This window comes from Augochlora pura, chromosome 6, assembly GCF_028453695.1.
Source record: "Augochlora pura isolate Apur16 chromosome 6, APUR_v2.2.1, whole genome shotgun sequence".
Classification (NCBI taxonomy): domain Eukaryota; kingdom Metazoa; phylum Arthropoda; class Insecta; order Hymenoptera; family Halictidae; genus Augochlora; species Augochlora pura.
The window spans coordinates 15,719,761-15,737,414 of record NC_135777.1 but is presented as its reverse complement, the minus strand read 5'-3'; the positions used below and the strand labels follow the sequence as shown (position 1 = coordinate 15,737,414).

At 34.8% G+C, this 17,654-nt stretch overlaps 4 protein-coding genes across 8 annotated transcripts; 1 reads left to right on the top strand and 3 right to left on the bottom strand.

Annotated features, from left to right (window-relative positions):
- Positions 1 to 57: 57 nt before the first annotated feature.
- Positions 58 to 14,652, top strand: Neb (kinesin family member nebbish). Of its 3 annotated transcripts, XM_078183704.1 has the most exons (14): positions 58 to 335; positions 458 to 583; positions 687 to 1,238; positions 1,318 to 1,864; positions 2,049 to 2,276; positions 2,345 to 2,473; positions 10,396 to 10,556; positions 11,249 to 11,449; positions 11,983 to 12,255; positions 12,779 to 12,851; positions 12,922 to 13,091; positions 13,178 to 13,640; positions 13,743 to 14,453; positions 14,533 to 14,652. In XM_078183704.1, exons 2-14 carry the CDS (start codon positions 474 to 476, stop codon positions 14,554 to 14,556), a joined length of 3,642 nt encoding a protein of 1,213 aa, XP_078039830.1. In that variant the 5' UTR covers positions 58 to 335; positions 458 to 473; the 3' UTR covers positions 14,557 to 14,652. The 3 variants fall into 3 exon arrangements, with proteins under 3 accessions (XP_078039830.1, XP_078039828.1, XP_078039829.1); XM_078183702.1 differs by having other exon boundaries at positions 59 to 335; positions 13,743 to 14,587; XM_078183703.1 differs by lacking the exon at positions 58 to 335 and adding an exon at positions 379 to 397 and having other exon boundaries at positions 13,743 to 14,587.
- On the bottom strand, positions 2,549 to 7,619 carry LOC144471561 (uncharacterized). Its single transcript, XM_078183716.1, has 2 exons — positions 7,028 to 7,619; positions 2,549 to 3,648 (listed from the first exon to the last, which is right to left on the bottom strand). Exons 1-2 carry the CDS (start codon positions 7,128 to 7,130, stop codon positions 3,362 to 3,364), a joined length of 390 nt encoding a protein of 129 aa, XP_078039842.1. The 5' UTR covers positions 7,131 to 7,619; the 3' UTR covers positions 2,549 to 3,361.
- Positions 12,136 to 16,411, bottom strand: Pyroxd1 (pyridine nucleotide-disulfide oxidoreductase domain 1). 3 transcript variants are annotated; one of them, XR_013494305.1, is made up of 4 exons: positions 15,070 to 16,411; positions 12,571 to 12,686; positions 12,370 to 12,504; positions 12,136 to 12,278 (listed from the first exon to the last, which is right to left on the bottom strand). XR_013494305.1 is itself a non-coding variant. In XM_078183711.1 (1 exon), the coding sequence occupies exon 1, from the start codon at positions 16,409 to 16,411 to the stop codon at positions 14,978 to 14,980; it is 1,434 nt and encodes a 477-aa protein (XP_078039837.1). In that variant the 3' UTR covers positions 14,769 to 14,977. The 3 variants fall into 3 exon arrangements, 1 of the variants encoding a protein (XP_078039837.1); XR_013494304.1 differs by having other exon boundaries at positions 12,370 to 12,686; XM_078183711.1 differs by lacking the exons at positions 12,136 to 12,278; positions 12,370 to 12,504; positions 12,571 to 12,686 and having other exon boundaries at positions 14,769 to 16,411.
- A 29-nt stretch (positions 16,412 to 16,440) lies between these two features.
- Positions 16,441 to 17,406, bottom strand: Mrps18b (mitochondrial ribosomal protein S18B). Its single transcript, XM_078183712.1, has 5 exons — positions 17,238 to 17,406; positions 17,024 to 17,177; positions 16,862 to 16,959; positions 16,665 to 16,795; positions 16,441 to 16,582 (listed from the first exon to the last, which is right to left on the bottom strand). Exons 1-5 carry the CDS (start codon positions 17,298 to 17,300, stop codon positions 16,456 to 16,458), a joined length of 573 nt encoding a protein of 190 aa, XP_078039838.1. The 5' UTR covers positions 17,301 to 17,406; the 3' UTR covers positions 16,441 to 16,455.
- Between the last annotated feature and the right edge of the window lie 248 nt (positions 17,407 to 17,654).

The window sequence follows — 17,654 nt, the reverse complement described above, 5'->3', positions numbered from 1 at the left end:
TAAAATGTAATTCGGTGTACTTCATGATGTAAGACCACAGTAACGTTGGCAACATTGAGGTGCCGCACTGCTGCACTGACGATAACTTGTCAACAAGTCTGAAGTATGAAATAAATTTGAACCCTGAGAGATCGTTACAACGATGATCACATTTGAAGCTAAAAATTATGTGTGATCGCCAATTTAAAAATAGTGTTCGTTTAATAGAAATATGCATTTACGATATATACGTATTAGAGAAAGAAATATACAATCAATTGTATAGATGAAATATTGTCGTAATGTAAAATGCTCAATACGATGTCTAAAATTGCGATTGGTTGAAATAAATATAGGTAAGCAATTTAACTACTTACATACTGTGTACATCATTTGTTAAACGTTGCGGCAGGATTTGGTAAGGTTAAATTGCTGAAAACAAAATTCTGAATGCATAAATCACAATTATCTTATTTAGGAACATCTTATACGTGATGACACATAATAATACTTCAAAAACTGTGAGGCATGGATTTTGCAATGCTATTTTCTCAAGTGCACCAATTAATTTCAATAAGGAAAATACAAATTCTCTAAACAAAATGTGAGTGTGGAACTTATTTTCTTTTTATTGTTCTCTTGACGATTTATTATGTCCATTGTATATGTATAATTAGTGTCTATTGATAATTACTGTCATTTTTTAGGGAGAAGACATGCTCTGAAATATGTGACACACCTTATAAAGGAAGCCAGAATCAATGTGAAAATAAATGTCCGAAACTTGAAAAACATAAAAAACTTTTTAGTAATGAGTTAGCAGAAAATCTGGAATTAATAAACATACCTTCTAGTTCAAATCTCTCTCATTCAAAGTCCATAAATACATTTCAAAGGAAACAAGTCTTATTTCCTGAAAATATTTTATCCAGTAACCAATGCAAAATTACAAAGATATCATCAACAATTTTCATAAGTGACAAGACACCAACAGTGCATTTCTGTACTCCTAAGCACAATAAAGCTCGCACTGCTGCAAGTAATACAAAAATAAATATTCCACCTATGAACAAGACACCTGTAAAACAGTATTTCAGTGATGATATTTTGCCCAAAGCAACACCTGATTGTTTTAGTATAGTCCAGGTGGAAACACCATCTGCTAAATCAAATGAATTTTGTATAGAAGATCAAACAGTATTCGAAGGAGAAAATAGTAACCTGATTGTTGGTATACGTATTAGACCATTAAATGCAAAGTAAGTTAAAAAGCTGTGTTATTAAAATTTTAAAAGAATGTTATATTTGAATATAACGTTTTTCATTTTGTTAATATAGAGAACTAAGTGATTCAAAAATTACATCAGTTGTGCATGTGAGTGGTCAGAACATTACTGTCAATTGTGAACCCAACCAGCACACTTTCATGTATGATCACTGTTTTATATCATATGAAGATCCAACCAGAACTGGTCATGCTAGTCAAGAAACTGTATTCACAAATATGGTTCTACCACTAATACAGAATGCTTTTGAGGGATATAATGTTTGCTTGTTTGCTTATGGACAAACAGGGTCTGGTAAAAGTTATAGTATGATGGGTCAAGAATCTCCTCAAACAAATACTACAGTGCTTGACAAAGCAGCTGGTATTATTCCAAGATTCTGTCAAGAAATATTTTCCAGAATACCTAGTGATACAAATATCACAACCACGGTAGAAATTAGTTATTTTGAAATTTATAACGAGAAGATACACGATCTTTTGACGAACGTTAATAATGGAGTGAAAAGAGCTCCGCTCAAAGTCAGAGAACATCCAGTTTATGGTCCATACATTGTTGATTTAAGTCAGCACTATGTACAAAATTATAAAGACTTGCAGGTATAGTCTACTATGTATTACAATTACTTTGTATTTCAATTACATTTATGATTATAGTAAATAGCAATTGATTTAATTGAAAAGTTTGAATAATATAATTAAATTAGTATAATTGTGAATCATATTCATTGCTTAAACATCTGTTTAGATATTCATATGTATAATTACGAATGCATTACTTTAGACTTGGATTAAAGTGGGCAACTCTCAACGGGCTACAGCTGCAACGGGAATGAATGAGAAGAGCTCAAGATCGCATAGTATATTCAGTATTATTTTAACGCAAACACAAGCCAGTAGTCAATTAAATAAGGAACACGCTGATCCTAGCCGTCGCAGTAAAATTAATTTAGTGGATTTGGCAGGCAGTGAGAGATTGAGTCAAACTTGTGCCAGTGGTGAAAGACTGAAGGTTTGTCACATTATATTTTGATGTATTTTTTCTAGTAATTCGTCTATATACTTAATTGCATTTTATAGGAAGGTGTGTCCATTAACAAGTCGCTGCTTACTTTAGGAAAAGTAATCGCATCTCTTGCTGAGAACACGAATAATCGTAAACGAGGTTTTGTTCCGTACAGAGAGTCGGTACTCACATGGCTGTTGAAGGTAAGTAATTATGTAAATAATAATATTAAAGCAAGGCTAGAAATTATCGTTTATTTTAGCGCGTTTTCGTTTTTTTATTAATAAAGCATTTTTTTAACAGTGTCAATGTTATGATAATATTTCTTCATCATTCTATATTACGTAAATATAAAGAATATATTTCTAGAATAAGGCAATTTACAAACTACTTACGATACTAATATCGCTAGATAATATTTTTTCCAATATAGTTTCGTGTGTAAAGTCAGTCTTATAGATTATTCAATCTTTCATTGAATATTCCCTTAACTCTAATTTTCTCGACGTTAAAAAATCTTTTAAAGATACGTCAATGTAAACAATTCATTGCCTTCTCACCAATAAAGATACGCATTTTTCTTCGCGATTATGATATAAATGCAGTTATTTGCTACAGTGAATCATAATGTTCAATCTTTTCATCATTTCGACGCCGTATTGGAAGAAAAAACGTTCGAAAACCCATAAAATTTATCTGATGTTTCTGAAAGGGTTCCTTGATATACAATCTAAACGAGATAAGTCACTAATCGTATACATCTATCTGAATAGAAAAAAATTCACGCATGTTTGTGCGTATTGTGTACGAGCTCAGAATAAGATAGCAAACCTTATATGTCTTTCTTTTTACAATGTAACTTATCGGAACATAAAAAGACCGAGAATAAATTAATTTCTGCCGGTGTTACGATTAATGTAAAGCTCTAAATATTGACAAGCAAAATATGTAAAAGTGAAAAACGATTTTGGGTCTTATTACTGTTTTACACGTTTCAACGTATCCTATTTTGAATGTTCACCAATACCAACGAAAATTTAAGCTAGTTTCGCAATTATGTGACGTGCAATTATGTGGGAAGACGACGCGAGCTATGATCGCGTCTCCGTGGTCTCTTTCAATTCACCGAGTGTTTTTGAGCTTTCTTTTCCCATTTTCAACTGTTGACCGGAATTTAAAGTTTCCTCCTTAACATCCTGCTCTTCCTCTTCCTCGTGGATCTCTTGGCAAGAGTTTCGTCGCGATTTGCCTCTTATGTAAGCCGCGAGGCTTCTTCTTTTACTCTCTCGGCATAAATGACAGCTCTCTTTCGATAGTTGCTTCTGCTCGTGATGTTGCTGTTGCGGCAATCGTTGACAGTGATTCTGCGACGATCGTCCTAGAACACAATTGGATCCCGCCATTGAAATCATTGTCATTTTTCCGTTCTGTCCTAATTACCATTCTTCTGGACTTATTTTTATCCGTACTATATTTATTTAACTACATACGCAAACAGGTGCGAATGATTAGGCACACGACAGAAAGCTAGCAAAACAGAAGAGAACCATGAAGAATAACAATCTACACGTTTATACCGAATTATGGCATAGGCGCTAACAGTTCATCGAAGACGTATCGTCACCGGTTTTACGTTGACAATTTTGAGAAACAAACGTGCTCTCACACACGTAGACAATCCAATTACTCAACTTCTTGTTGACCTTACGTCCAATTCATTCGAGCCCGTTACCCTGTTTTATTTTAATCATTTGCAGTATATACCTTGTTAAAATTGGCTCCAACTTCCTGACCTACGCCAAGCAATCGTTGTGAATAATGCAATTGTGAAACGAAAAAGAAATAAAGTGCTTCGCTCGATAAACAAATCGAGCGTTCACGCTGAAAATAAGCGTTCCACATCCGTTTATTCGTTCACGTGATGAATCTCACGTACGCATCTGGCATTTTGATTCACGTGTGGAACATACATTATTGCTTTTAGATCGAAGGACGATTGAGAAAATAATCGATCTATCAGATAAAGTATTTAAGGACATAAAAATCAACGGTTGACTAAGTAATATTTCCGGTGTTGGTGGTTGCTTATTGTGTTAAAAAATGATAACAGAAGAAACCAAATGCCTTATCACATTCTGAATTGCGATTGTTACAAAGTCCACGAATGAAAGATAGTCGCGGGGACAAATTTTGCAAATTGGTCAATTAGAAATAGACTCGTACATATATTGTTAAAAGTATATGAATTTATGGAATTTAAACGCAGGTTTTAAAGTTCTCCAAGTAGAAAAAAAAGCCATTTTTTTCTTAACAAAATGGTGTCGCATTCTTCAAGCTTTATATCAGATTTAAGAAAACTAAAAACCTCATTAGCTATTCATAATACTAACGAACGCGTAGATCAGTGGTAATTGTTTGTTAGCAATACGGAAGCTAATAAGTATTCTTGTACCTCGGTATATTTTTGTTTCAATGAATTATATTCAATATTTTGTAGCAAACTCAATGAAGATGTTCACTTCACAGCGCATCGTGCAATTTTTTATTCTCGCAAGTAAATGATTGCGATTCATTCAAAACGCCTCATTATCGTGCGATATTCTTAGCCCTGTTTACCCATTGGCAGTATGTCACGTCGGTGACGAAACTATTTATAGATCAAGTCACATATTCTTTTAGTTTCGTATACAAATATAGAGAGGCGGCTCTCTCGTACAAACGCTGCACAGGCATCTGTAACGGAATGCCTGTCTGTAGGATCATTAGCATGTTTCATTACGAAACATCCCGGGGATGACTGCGAACCGCAATCGTAACGACCGTAAATATGTTTTTTAACGTCTAGAGTATCGTGTCCTGCTTTGTTTACTGACCCGTCTAGTTATGTAATGATCCCCGGTGCGAATAATTTATCTCTTTTGAAAACGAGAAGCTGACTCGCGAGCATTCGGTACAGCCACGAGATATTTTGAGAACCACGTTTTCTAGACTTCGCGCGTAATAAATAACGCGGAAATATGGCTTTATACGATCTTGTCAACTACGTGGTACCTGTTGAACACGTCAAACTGAAAAATCAATCGGAATTATGGATTACGAGTCGATTGAGTTTCCTTAAATGTCCTCTAGATTAAATCGTATATCTTTATACTTCTTATCGAACTTAGTATCAGAATGTAACTAACGCCTTTATAACGTTTTAAAAGATAGTGTGCTGTCTTTGCTAATCGTTGAATTGATTCAACAAAAAAGAAGATATTAATCAAATTCAATCTCCATGTCCGTGATTAGGTGTCGTATAGCTCTTTCTTCTTGGAAAACACGCAATTTTTGCACTAGACAGAATTATAAAATTATAGTTCAGTTGGAGGAATGATGGAATCGTTTATGTTGTCGTTTTTTATTTGGATTTCAATTTTGTGATTATCGTTCTTTACGAGAATGTTAATGAATAGCAAGATTGTATGAATGAAGGAGAAACATCTTTATGGAACCAATCGGATTTGTATGTACGTATTGCGTCATTTTGATTGCGACTGTAAGCGACCGGAAACGAAATTCATCGACGTACATTTCTATAACCGTTATCATCGTAATGTAACATAATGACTCACTGAATTGAAATGAAATGTACATTGAGCAGAGAGGGTCTTCGCCAGATTTCAAACGCAGAACTCTTGACTAAGCAATTGGGAAATATAAATGGTCGTACTGGACGGTCAACTGTCTTTTCATTAATTATTTTCTTTTACAATCTGTTCACGTTGTTAACGTTTCAAGTGTCACAGAAAGATCAAATCATCTGTTAAGGAAAACCGTGGAAATCCAGTTCCATAAACGGCGATCGAGGCTCGTGCGTGCTTTCACGTTGGAGAATCCGTAGTTTCCTCAACACAGATAATTCATAAGATGTCCCCGCGGTTTATTTTGACAGCTATTTTTATATTAAAACTCCCTCTCAAGTTTTCGTAACGATATCAGAATGGAGCACGAGAGCGATAAAAATAAGTTTGGGTCACGATTACATAAATTATAAAATCGAATAAGAATTCAGAATATAAGTCGCCTCGAAATGCAACAGAAAAAAGTCGAATATGTCGTAAATACTCATCGCCATCGTAGCCGATGCCAAAACAGAGTATAGAAACTATTCGTACAAGCTGTGAATACAGTTACAAATTCATTGTAAAGTCTAACTACTATCTGAAATAATTACTATCTGAAAAATACTATCTAAATCACTCTGATAAGACTGTGCTCACCTTGGATTGAAAAAGTAAAGTCCGATACGATGACATTGCTACGCTTCTTCACACTGAAGACGTGTTGCTAATTATAATTATTCGTTGGCCGGTCACGAGCGGATTAATTACAAAATCTAATAGACGTTTCGAAGCGGATCCAAGGATAATCCGCTACGCGTAATTATTCGGATGAAATTCGCAGTAACGCAAAAGTCAAGCAGAACACGTCCTCGTGATAAAACGTCTATGTGAGCATGCCGGAGAACCTGCAGACCAACACGTGTATTTGCTGCGAATGCGCGATCTCTTATCTGGCCACAGAGGATTCCATTTACCCACGACTTTATAGGCGAATCAACAAGCAACAAGACCTCTAATCACAGAAGTTGCGAAAACAAAATGCGCAGACGCAAATTAATCGATCTTTTAAAGGATCTCGTGGATCCCTATGAAAGGGGACCTAGTCTCACACAATATCTGTTTACTACGTAAAAGCAAAGCTTATACACGTACCATTGTTAAAGTAGTTTGAGTTCCAGGGTTGCTCGTAATCCCTGTACGGCTGACTCCTGAGAAACCCGTAGTTGAGGACCTCCGGGACGTAGACTAAATCCATGTTCGATCTTTAGATATCTGTTGCTCTTATCGCGAAGGATTTGTGCGCATCTCACATGCGTCGTCACCCTGGATGTGTCTGGACTCTTTGCAGACTGAGAGAAAGAGAAACGGAGAGAGAGAGAGAGAGAGAGAGAAAGAGAGAGAGTCACTGATCCTCTGCTGGTAGCGCTTTAACCGGCTTTATATCTCGAACAGCAGATATTCTCCGCTTTGATTCTCGTTTTGCTTTGTGTGCAGAAATCGAGATGTCGACGAACTTGCTGATTCTCGCCTTTCTAAAGCGACAATTTCTTCGGGCTGGCCGACAGATTAATCCGTGAACGCGACGCTTTTTCTTTTTCTTGGTATCCAATCAAGTTTAACTAATTGGTAAACAACCAGATCCAGTTCAATGATGATGATTTGATGGAGGTAATCGGCCGGTCTTTGGCGCAGTCCGACGTTCGCGCGTCCCTGCTCTCAAATCGCCACGGTGTTTTCCTTTGAACTAAACGAACGTGCGTGGACGCTGTGCATGTAATGTTTATCCGTCGCGTCGTGGTCTGCCCCTCTACGTCGGCCACCGGCCTCACCGCTTCCTCCCCGTCGTCCCTCGCGCCCCCGCAACGGTCTATCATCGCCCCCTACTCCAACAGCGATCACCTTCGCAAATTGCGGCGCGGATTTTGCGACTTCTAAATAAGTTTTCCTGGTTCACCTTCGCCTTTTCCCTTTTCGCGATCCGTTTTATCACTGCTGCGAATTCGACGTCATGATACCTCTGTTGAAACATATAGCCTGATCCACAACTTTTTGAGCTTGTCTAGCTGGTTACCAATCTATCGCGATTTTTGAGCCGGCTACAGATCTCTTACGATTTTCTATCCGGTCGCCGGTCCCTAGCAATTTTCTAGTCAGCCGCGATCAGAATATTCAACCCTACCGCGATCTAAGGTCAGCCACGCGGTCTGAATAATTATTGTAAAAGGAGACACGAATGTTGGTAATAATTCGTCTTTGCTGAGAGAACTAGGTGGAAAGGATGGATGTATCATCATAATGATTAAAAATAATGTTTTGGAGATATTAATAAGAAACGTTTAATACAATACACTGCGAAATAGTCTTGGTAAAAGTTACTGATTATTGCATTGAAATGAAGATATTAATATGCCAGTCGATAGATGCAAAATAGACAAATGACTATTGTAAAAACCGGCTTGGTAAGTCCCAGTCAGCCAACGAACGGGATGAAAAATGAGATTTTTATTATAAAAGAACGTTCATTGAGCAGACGATGTTGAAATATTGAAATACTTGCAAAGATAAGATTGATTTTTTTCTCAATACTAGTTTTTGCAGTATACTTCAAGATAGTGACTCACGGACTCATGTACATACGATAGGTGTGAAACAAATAAGGTCAGATGTGCATACGGCACGTGACATTTCATGAAATATAATAATTTGCATTCTTTAATTAGCACTTAATGATCATAATGCAGCCGGGAATAAGAAAAACAATTTTTTATATGTATTCATGAGTCGACTTACAGTGGTGCGTTTTCGCATAAGCATGTAAAAATGTACACCGGAGCATACTTCTGACAGTCTACGTTAACATTCCATGTTTGGAATCGTTCCAGCGACTCAAAGTGCATTTTTTTGCGTTTTTAATGTACTCCGGAGGTGCGTGTGTTTTCCCCCAAAATGAATGCTGTTGACCTCATACGAATAGCTAATTCCGAAGCTATTATTAACAGCGAGATCTAGGAGCTATTTGTCGCGAAAGGCATACATTGCGATGTAAACACGTACTTCGGGAATCTTGTTGGCATATAAAGAATGGATCGCTCATTCTGATAGCTGTTATGCGTTTAAGTGCAAGTTCAGTGATAATTTATCAACTCTCTTGAAGCAGTATCGCGCTAGACAAGGTTGCGATTACTTTCAACGAAATCGTCAATCATCCAAAAGCTCGTTTCCAGGTGGTTAGCTTCACTCCCGGATAACCTTGAACCGCCGAACACACATTGTTCTTCGAAAGATTTATTGCGACGGCGCATCATAAAAATTCCGCTTTCAAATTGAATTACAATAACGAAGCTGATAAATAGAAGGATCATATTACTGATAACGTCGCAAAGTTTGACAATGTAATGAAAAATAAGTTTGCTTGGTGTTATTTGCAGGAACGTTTTTCTAGTTATTCTGAAAAACTTATTATTCTAGAAAGCTACTAAAATATATACATATACATCTGAAATAAACGTGTCTTCGGCCTCTCGATCGTAATACCACATTGTAATCGGGAGATTGATGCAAGATGAATGTCCAAAGGAAAAGATCATATTCCGATCAAAAATCAGTAAGCGATCTCATTAATTGACGATAAGAAAAGTATGTACTCGAATTTAATACTGACGCAGTCGAACGTTGATGATCGACGACGTTTCTTTTTTTCATTGTTGAATAAGTACATACAGTGAGATTCGCGAGTTTACACAAAAGAGGAACTCTCTGCGTTCTATTTGCGATCTTATCAGGGTTCTCTTGCTAATATCAGGATAAACGATAAAAAAGACATGCCAAGGTGTAATTGATCACAAAACGAAACACCACTCGAAAGATTAGACTGCAATCATTCTTCCCGAGGCTCAACTTGTTATCGTCTGATAATGATTATTTATGCGTAACGTCATTGAGATTACAAAAGATAAAACATCCTGAACACTTGTAATCGAAGTGCAAGAAGACTCCATGCGATGTTAAATTATATCGAAAAAATAATTATTGTGTCAGACAATCAATTACAAGACCTATCATTGCTGTCGAAACAATTACTTTTCAATAAAAAGAGGCAACGAACAATAATTATTAGTAATCTGTAATCCATCGTGCTATTGACTATGATGCACGCAATCCACTGTTCTGTTAAGCGATAACAATTTTTAAAGATCGCTTGGCATTCTCGTTGTTAATTACAATCGTAATCATGTTATGACAGCGCTTAGAGGCGTTAATTTTTTTCTTAACTTGTTTACCCGTTGATCAAGATGATACATTGTTCGTGTACATTTGAAAATGCATCGAGCGGCTCGACCTAGCGTTGAAGTCTCTCGAACAATACCATTCTTCGACAACCACTTGCACTTCGATGACCTCGACACGATTTTTATATTCGAAAGTGCTGCATTTTTTGCTTACACAAAGTCTATTATCTGGCATTATTATTTTTTATGAGCTATAATTCATAGTGGAAAAATTCTTCTTGAACTCCTCAGGAGAGTCTTGGTGGAAACTCAAGGACAGCTATGCTGGGAACAGTGTCACCAGTTAACATTCACGTAGAAGAAACATTGGCAACCCTACGCTATGCTTGTCAGGCTCGAGCCATTGTCAATCGAATACGAATCAACGAGGATCCACATGAAAAATTAATACGGTAATACATTATTAACGTGTCCTGTTTGATTGAGAGCTGTACGTTAGATTAGATCTAATCATACTGTTAGATTAAATTCTCAAGTAAAAAAATTAAGTAGATAATTATTATCTTTCTTAAAACATTGACACTGTCAGACCTTTATACAAACGTAAATTATTTTATAAGAATATCAAAGTAAAAAGAAAATTTATGTCTTGCACTGAAAAATTTCTTATTAATCATAGACTATTAAAAATATGTCAGTTATCTCGTCTAATCATAGGAAAGTGAGATTTGTTTAAGCCTTCCTGATATCAAGGAATCGCTTTTAATTGCGTGATAATATTTCTCGTAAAAGTAAGATAAATAAATGGTAGCGCACATAGATAAGTTAGTCTTTACAGTAAATAGTAAATATAATTCTGATATATGTAGTTACTGATAAATCGCCATTCAAATAATCTACATTTTGTCGATGTTTAAGATATATATGTTGTGTCGATGTTTAACAGACAGTGGATATTTTATTTTGCTAATCATTATTCGATCTTCATATCGATGAGGTCGGAAGTAGCTTATACCGTCATTCCTGCTTTAAACTGCGAAACAGAAGAATGCGCACTCGTGATGTCGTTGCACATACATATAACCTAATAATTATGTTAATAATCTTTATTTCGTTTCGTTACGATAACTTTGTTTCCCCTCAGCGAGCTGAAAGCGGAAGTGCAACGATTGCGCGGCGTTCGCGAAGGATACGAAAAGCAACTAGGAATTTGCCCCCGAAGACTTCTAGATTCCATTGAACCCAACGACAATAATAATGACAAGATGAAGCAGAAGCAACAGGAGATCGATAAATTGAAGGATCAGCTGAAAAAAACCGAGGAGCAACTTACGACCACTCAAATGTAAGTCAATCGGAAGGGTCATCCAACTTTTCTCTTCTTTCTAAGTTAATCAATCTATTACAATTACCCAATTTTCATTGTACTCAATTATTACTAGAGAATTTTTATGAAGGTAAGAATTTTCCGAAGTAACAGCGAATAGTAAAAGATAAGTAGAAATATACATACATACATTTTTCATCTTCATTATCTTATATTTTACTTTCAAATTATTTGTAATTTAAGCCCTCTTATATTCTACACACCTTTCTTTGTATTTCCACAACACTAAATTGTAAGTATGTTATATTTATATAGATGTAATTTACTTATATACAAGAGAAACGATAAAACATTATATCGCTTTCTCGTATTACTATCATTTTTTTTACCCCAAATACAAAACTTCATAATTAACACTTATAAATTAACACTACTAATTAAATTTTTTTCAAAGAATGTGAAACGGTACACGAAATTTCGGAGCTGTGGGTCACTAAGAAATAATAAATTGTGGACAAAAAAATGTGGAATTTAGATATCTGTATTTGCAGGACGTGGTCGAAAAAGCTGCAGGAGACGGAGCAGAGGAAAAACTCTGAGTTAAAGTATTTACGTCGCTGTGGTATCGCCATCGAGATTGATTTTCAAGAGAAGGACAAACAACCTTGTTTGATAAATCTCGCAGCCGATCCTATGTTGTCCGGTACGCTCTTGTACCTGATTCCTCCTGGATTGGTTCGCATAGGCAAAAATTCTAGAACTGATGGGTCTCCCAAAAATTTGGATATCGTGCTGGATGGGCCCCTGGTTAGGCCTCTGCACTGGTTAGTTGCAGGATGTACACATTCTGCCAGTTGAATAGGATGCAAAGATCATTGGACTTATACTAATTTTCCATATATTTTCGTTTTTCTTTCTGTTTGATGCATTTTACATACTTCATCAGTTTGTCGTATCCTGAGTTCTGGTGCTGGAGTTCATATTCTTCACTGTTGTTCTGTCTTATCTATTTTCCTATCACAGTTGCATGTTTCCTATTTGTTTGGTTAATCAATATTCTTCTAACAGCAATCCTGAGCAGAATGTTGAATGAATTGTAATTTTAATTAGATTGTTGGATGTTCTTCTACATAACACACTTCTCTCCAAGCTTGATCATGTTCTCCGTGTTTTCATTAGTTGATCAGGTACTTTCATCATTGATTGTGATCACGTTTGTAAGATTTTCAAGAAATGTGCACGCATCCATGATTTCCTGTTATACATATATATTTCCATTAACATTTATTGCTTTAATACCTTGTTTTGTACATATCTAATTTAATTGTCTTTACATATTTTTGACAGCTCCATTCAGAACAATAACGGGAAACTACTACTGTGTTCAGAAATGGATGGGGACACCTATGTCAATGGACAGGTATAACGTAATATATCCTAATTTATAGAAACTATAAACTAAAACTGATTCTAAAATTGTTCCGTAACAGATTGTAATCGGTAAAGTAATGCTCAAACATGGTGACCGTTTGGTCATAGGTGGCAATCATTACTTCAAAGTCTCCAATCCTCATGATACGCATAGTAACATCCAGATTTCTGCTCAAGCCATAGACTATGAATTTGCATATCAAGAAATTCTTAAAGTGCAAGAGGAAAAGTAAGTATTTTTGGTAATCTCTAACAAATTTGCACTCAATCGACTACTTCCATATTTAAATATTTAATACATGCTTGTATTTAAAGATTAAGAACTGAACTTGAAGAAAGCAAACAAAAGGCTATTAAGGAATTAGAGAATGCAAAACGCGAAGTCGAATTGCAATTAGGATCGCAAAAACAATCTTACGAACGCAAGATTGAAATGCTTGGTTCTACGGTTGAAGAACAGAAGTTAGCATTACAACAGATTCATAAGAAAAAGAAGGAATTGGAATTAGAGAAAGAGTTGCTTGCAAACGAGGTTGAAATAAGTAATAGATTAAAACTGATACAATCTGAGCAAAAAAAAGTTACCGTTGCGCCATATAAGTCTAATTTTTTGGAAGAATTAGAGAATATTTTGAGTGAGAAAGCAGCAGATGCGGAGTACGCTCTTAAGATGGCAGCGAGCACCGAAGCTATCAATGGTGGTGGTATAACACTTCACGAAATGCAACTACTGGTGAGAGAAGCTACCGAGCGATGCAAAGAAGTCGGACTAAATTACGTATGTATTCATTAATGTAATACATTTTTTAATCAAAACAATAATCAATATGCATGAAAATAATTGAAGATTAAAATGTTCAAATCGATTATTTTATTGTAGGAATTTGATCAACAACAATTAATTATAAATAAGAGTCTCAGGCCAGTGATTCGTATACGTAACAGAGACTGCATGGAAGAAACACTATGGCAGCCAATGAAATTTTTAGATTGGGTTCATCGACTGCGAGATTACGATATAGAGGATTCCATCAAAGAATTGTGCACAACATTGGAAGGAACTTGGGAACGCTACGAGAATACAGAAACTTTTGAAGATTCCTTGAACAGTAGTCGAATATCTATTAACATGACGCCTGTGAAGAAACACTTAAATGAAAGTTTACAGCAACTTTCTGCAGACACAACGATGATTGGTGCTACAGTTGACAATCAAACATTAGACGATACTAAAGATCAGGAGAGTATAAACGGCTGTCTTGTACAAATGGAGGCCGCTGCAAAATCTTTACGAAGATTATACGCGAAAAATTATGAATATCAAATGATTGCGGAGTCACTTGACGTTATAGAGAGTAACATTGACAATTTGCGTAAAGCATTAGAACCGCGAATCATGTATGAACGTACAAACGAAAGTTTAAACTGCGACCAAAATTCTGATAGTCCTGTACTACTGGAGAAGTCTCATAATTTAAATGTGACTCTTTCACAGGATTCTCATAAGGATTACACTAAGTCTATTGACTCTTCAACAAAGTCCACTTTACGCAACAATAATAAAATGTTCGATAAAATCATCCAAAAAAACGTGAGATTTGATGATAAATTAAAAAAGAACTGAACTAGTTTAATAAGAGTTAATACTTAGATTAGTTGGATTTTTACAGGGTATCATTCCTAAAAAAAATTGAACCAGCTCTACGAATACTCTTACATGGATGAAGATATACTATTCGTTATAATAACGTGTAAGCTGTACAAGTTAGATGAGACGTTAAATAGTTGTAAAAAACAACGTAATTGAAAATGAATCGCATCATTTTATTTTCGATAACTTGTATATTTATTTATAGAAAAGATTTTCTATTGACTAATATAAGTATAGAATGATATTTCTAAGGTTATAAACGACATTAATTATTTTTTTATATTTTTATATAGTTAGTCTTTTGTATACTTTGTATAATAATTACATAATAAATAAAAAAATTCTGTAATTAAAGTCTCGCATATAACATGTATTTCGCACATTATTTAGCGCATGACTGATACTGTAGGACTATAGAAATGTGAAAATAATATAATTTTATTAAAGCCAACTCAAAGGTATAATTAATCGAAGTAATCTTCGATATCAATATCAGGATTTAATAAGTCTTCACCATAACTACTTATATCCAATTGATTTAATATTAAATTCTCACACATTTCTTCCAAGTCAGTGTTCCCAATCAACACTGCTCCTTGCATTTTACCGTTTTCTAGTATTAGTTTTATGTACTCGTTCCCTTTAGTCATACGTAGCAGAATATCGTACTTATTATTTAACTTTTGTCCATTGTACAGACCAAGCAAAACAACTTTGTAGCCAAAAAATGTTGTTACATGAGTAAAGAGTTCGAAACAAAAATCTTGCAAAAAATCTTCATTTTTCAAAGCAGAAGTCATAGATTTTGCTGCATAACGTCCCATTTGAAGAGCCTGTGTCCACAGTCTCATTTGAAACCAGTGCTTTGCTAATTCCCAGGCTGCACTGCATACATCTCCTGCAGCATATATATCTCGCTCTGAGGTTTCTAGTTGCCAATCTACTAATACTCCTCCATCATCTCCTTTCTTGAGTCCCTCTAAACCCTCTATATTGGAGTTTGGTATTACACCTGTTGCTGACACAATAAAATCACAACCAATAATTTTTCCATTTGTTAATTCAACATATGCAGGCCACTCCCCTGAAGGGTCAAATTCTTTCTTCTCAGAATCATTAAGAATTTTTATTATTTCACATTCGTATTCAACCTGTACTTTTGCTGATTTTAAAGCAGTGCCTTTTATTTCAATGTTATTGTGCCAGTTTGGACCTAAAGCTGGTCCACCTTTTACACGTTTCATGTCAGATATTGTATATCTCATTGTCTTAGTTATAGTACTTGCCCGAGTGTTTGAATCTGTATTCGTTTTGTGTACTTTATCCATGAAAAATTCAGCAGCTCCAGGATCAACAAATGTTGCAGAAATATGTTTGTCTTTGATTACCCATACTATTTCAATACCATCAATTTCGTGTACAATCTCGGTGGCAATACCACCATTTCCGACTATTACTATTTTTCGTGAATTTTTAATTCTTTGAGAAAATTGAACAACTGATTCAGTATCCCGAATTCCTAAAATAAAATTGTTATCCTGTGCTATAAGTTTCGGTCTAGCGCCATTACAAAGACATAGTTTTTTGTAAGTTATGATTCTCCCATTTTTCGTGAGCACATATTTATTTACTGTATTAATTTTTACAGCAATATCATGAATAATTTGTAGAGAATCATTCTCTTTTGTTACAGATGATGAGTCCTTTTCTTCTACATTAAATTGCATCAGTGTTTTTCCAAGAGGTACTATATTTGTAACTGCTTTTATGAAAGGACTAGCTGTAATTAAAATAGTAGATTCTTTGGGAGAAAGAAAGCCTATACCTTCAGCACAAGAAATTCCAGCAATACCTCCTCCTATTATTAAAAATGTACAATTTATTTCTCTTTCACCCATTATATTATGACTCTCAAAATACAATGTGAAAAAAAGGTTCTTTTTTATCGTTTCCACTCATTGTAACTATAATATCTAAATGGAACACCAAATGTGAGCAGTCCATAGTTCTTTGCCTTAAGTATAGCAACTAACAGTTTGTTGTAAGTATTCTGGCACAGACCAGTTTTCCTAATTTAATAAAAATTAAAGAACATTAAAATACATACATAGATGTTCTATACTTCATAAAATCATAAGAATAGAAGCTTACGTGTAAGATATGATCTCTCCACTATGTTCAGAAATAAATTGTTTCAACAACTCAACATTACGATAATCGATTATTAGGTACTCATCTCTGCATATTGGACAAGGGCTACCAGTAGAAATTACATTATTCCGCTGAAAGGATGTAAAATATAAGGTTAAAACTATTGTTAATTGTAATTAAATTTAACAGTTACTTACAATACAAGTTCTTCGTGTTTTTTGTGGTGGCAACTGGCCCTTAAAGTTACGTCTATATAACTTCCAAACAGGAAAATCTCCGTAAGTTTGCTTATATGCTAAAACAGTATTTTTATAAATACATTTAAAATATGCAATAGCTTGTAATTTAAAGAAAATTACCACTGCTTTGTAAATATTGTATACTAGTTTCGACTGGAATTATTTGACTTCGATCTTTTGTTGGTGGTACAGGACTATTTTCAGACAGCTCTTCCTTAACATTTCTTTCATGAAATTGTACAAACGAAAAATGTAAAGATTTTACAGGTATAACCTAGAAAAATATTTTACAAGGTTATAATGAATTTAAGATAATTGTTTTATTTATTCTTACTCTTTTTATTAAACTGTTTCGGAAAGTTGAGCCAACTAACTGGAAACCATTTATTAATGACATTATTTCTCTTGTGGTGTAAATCTTCTCAAAATTCGAATACACATCTATTCATACGATGTATGCATGTACAAACATGCAAACAAGTATGGAAGCCGACTGCTCAATACACACATGTACATTTTTGAAAACATATATTCCAATATAAATTGTTTCGAATGTACAATGCACTTTAAAGTTCCAATTATTATGCGTTATTATATTTTTTATTTATTTCTATTTATATTTCAAAAATTTATACATGAAAATATTGTGAGTTTAGTATGCAAATGAAAATATTTGAAAGTCATTAGGTTCTAAACTTTTACAAATATAGTAAAAGATTTGTGTTCATATGAAAAAAATGTATGTTGTTTA

Coding starts and splice junctions, on each gene's coding strand:
- Neb (XM_078183702.1), top strand. CDS start 474: ATGACACATAATAATACTTCAAAAACTGTGAGGCATGGATTTTGCAAT. Junction 1,865..2,048: donor AAAATTATAAAGACTTGCAG/GTATAGTCTACT, acceptor GCATTACTTTAG/ACTTGGATTAAAGTGGGCAA. Junction 2,277..2,344: donor CCAGTGGTGAAAGACTGAAG/GTTTGTCACATT, acceptor TGCATTTTATAG/GAAGGTGTGTCCATTAACAA.
- LOC144471561 (XM_078183716.1), bottom strand. CDS start 7,130: ATGGATTTAGTCTACGTCCCGGAGGTCCTCAACTACGGGTTTCTCAGG. Junction 3,649..7,027: donor CTCAAACTACTTTAACAATG/GTACGTGTATAA, acceptor ATTGTGTTCTAG/GACGATCGTCGCAGAATCAC.
- Pyroxd1 (XM_078183711.1), bottom strand. CDS start 16,411: ATGGGTGAAAGAGAAATAAATTGTACATTTTTAATAATAGGAGGAGGT.
- Mrps18b (XM_078183712.1), bottom strand. CDS start 17,300: ATGTCATTAATAAATGGTTTCCAGTTAGTTGGCTCAACTTTCCGAAAC. Junction 16,960..17,023: donor ACAATATTTACAAAGCAGTG/GTAATTTTCTTT, acceptor ATACTGTTTTAG/CATATAAGCAAACTTACGGA. Junction 16,583..16,664: donor GGAGAGATCATATCTTACAC/GTAAGCTTCTAT, acceptor TTATTAAATTAG/GAAAACTGGTCTGTGCCAGA.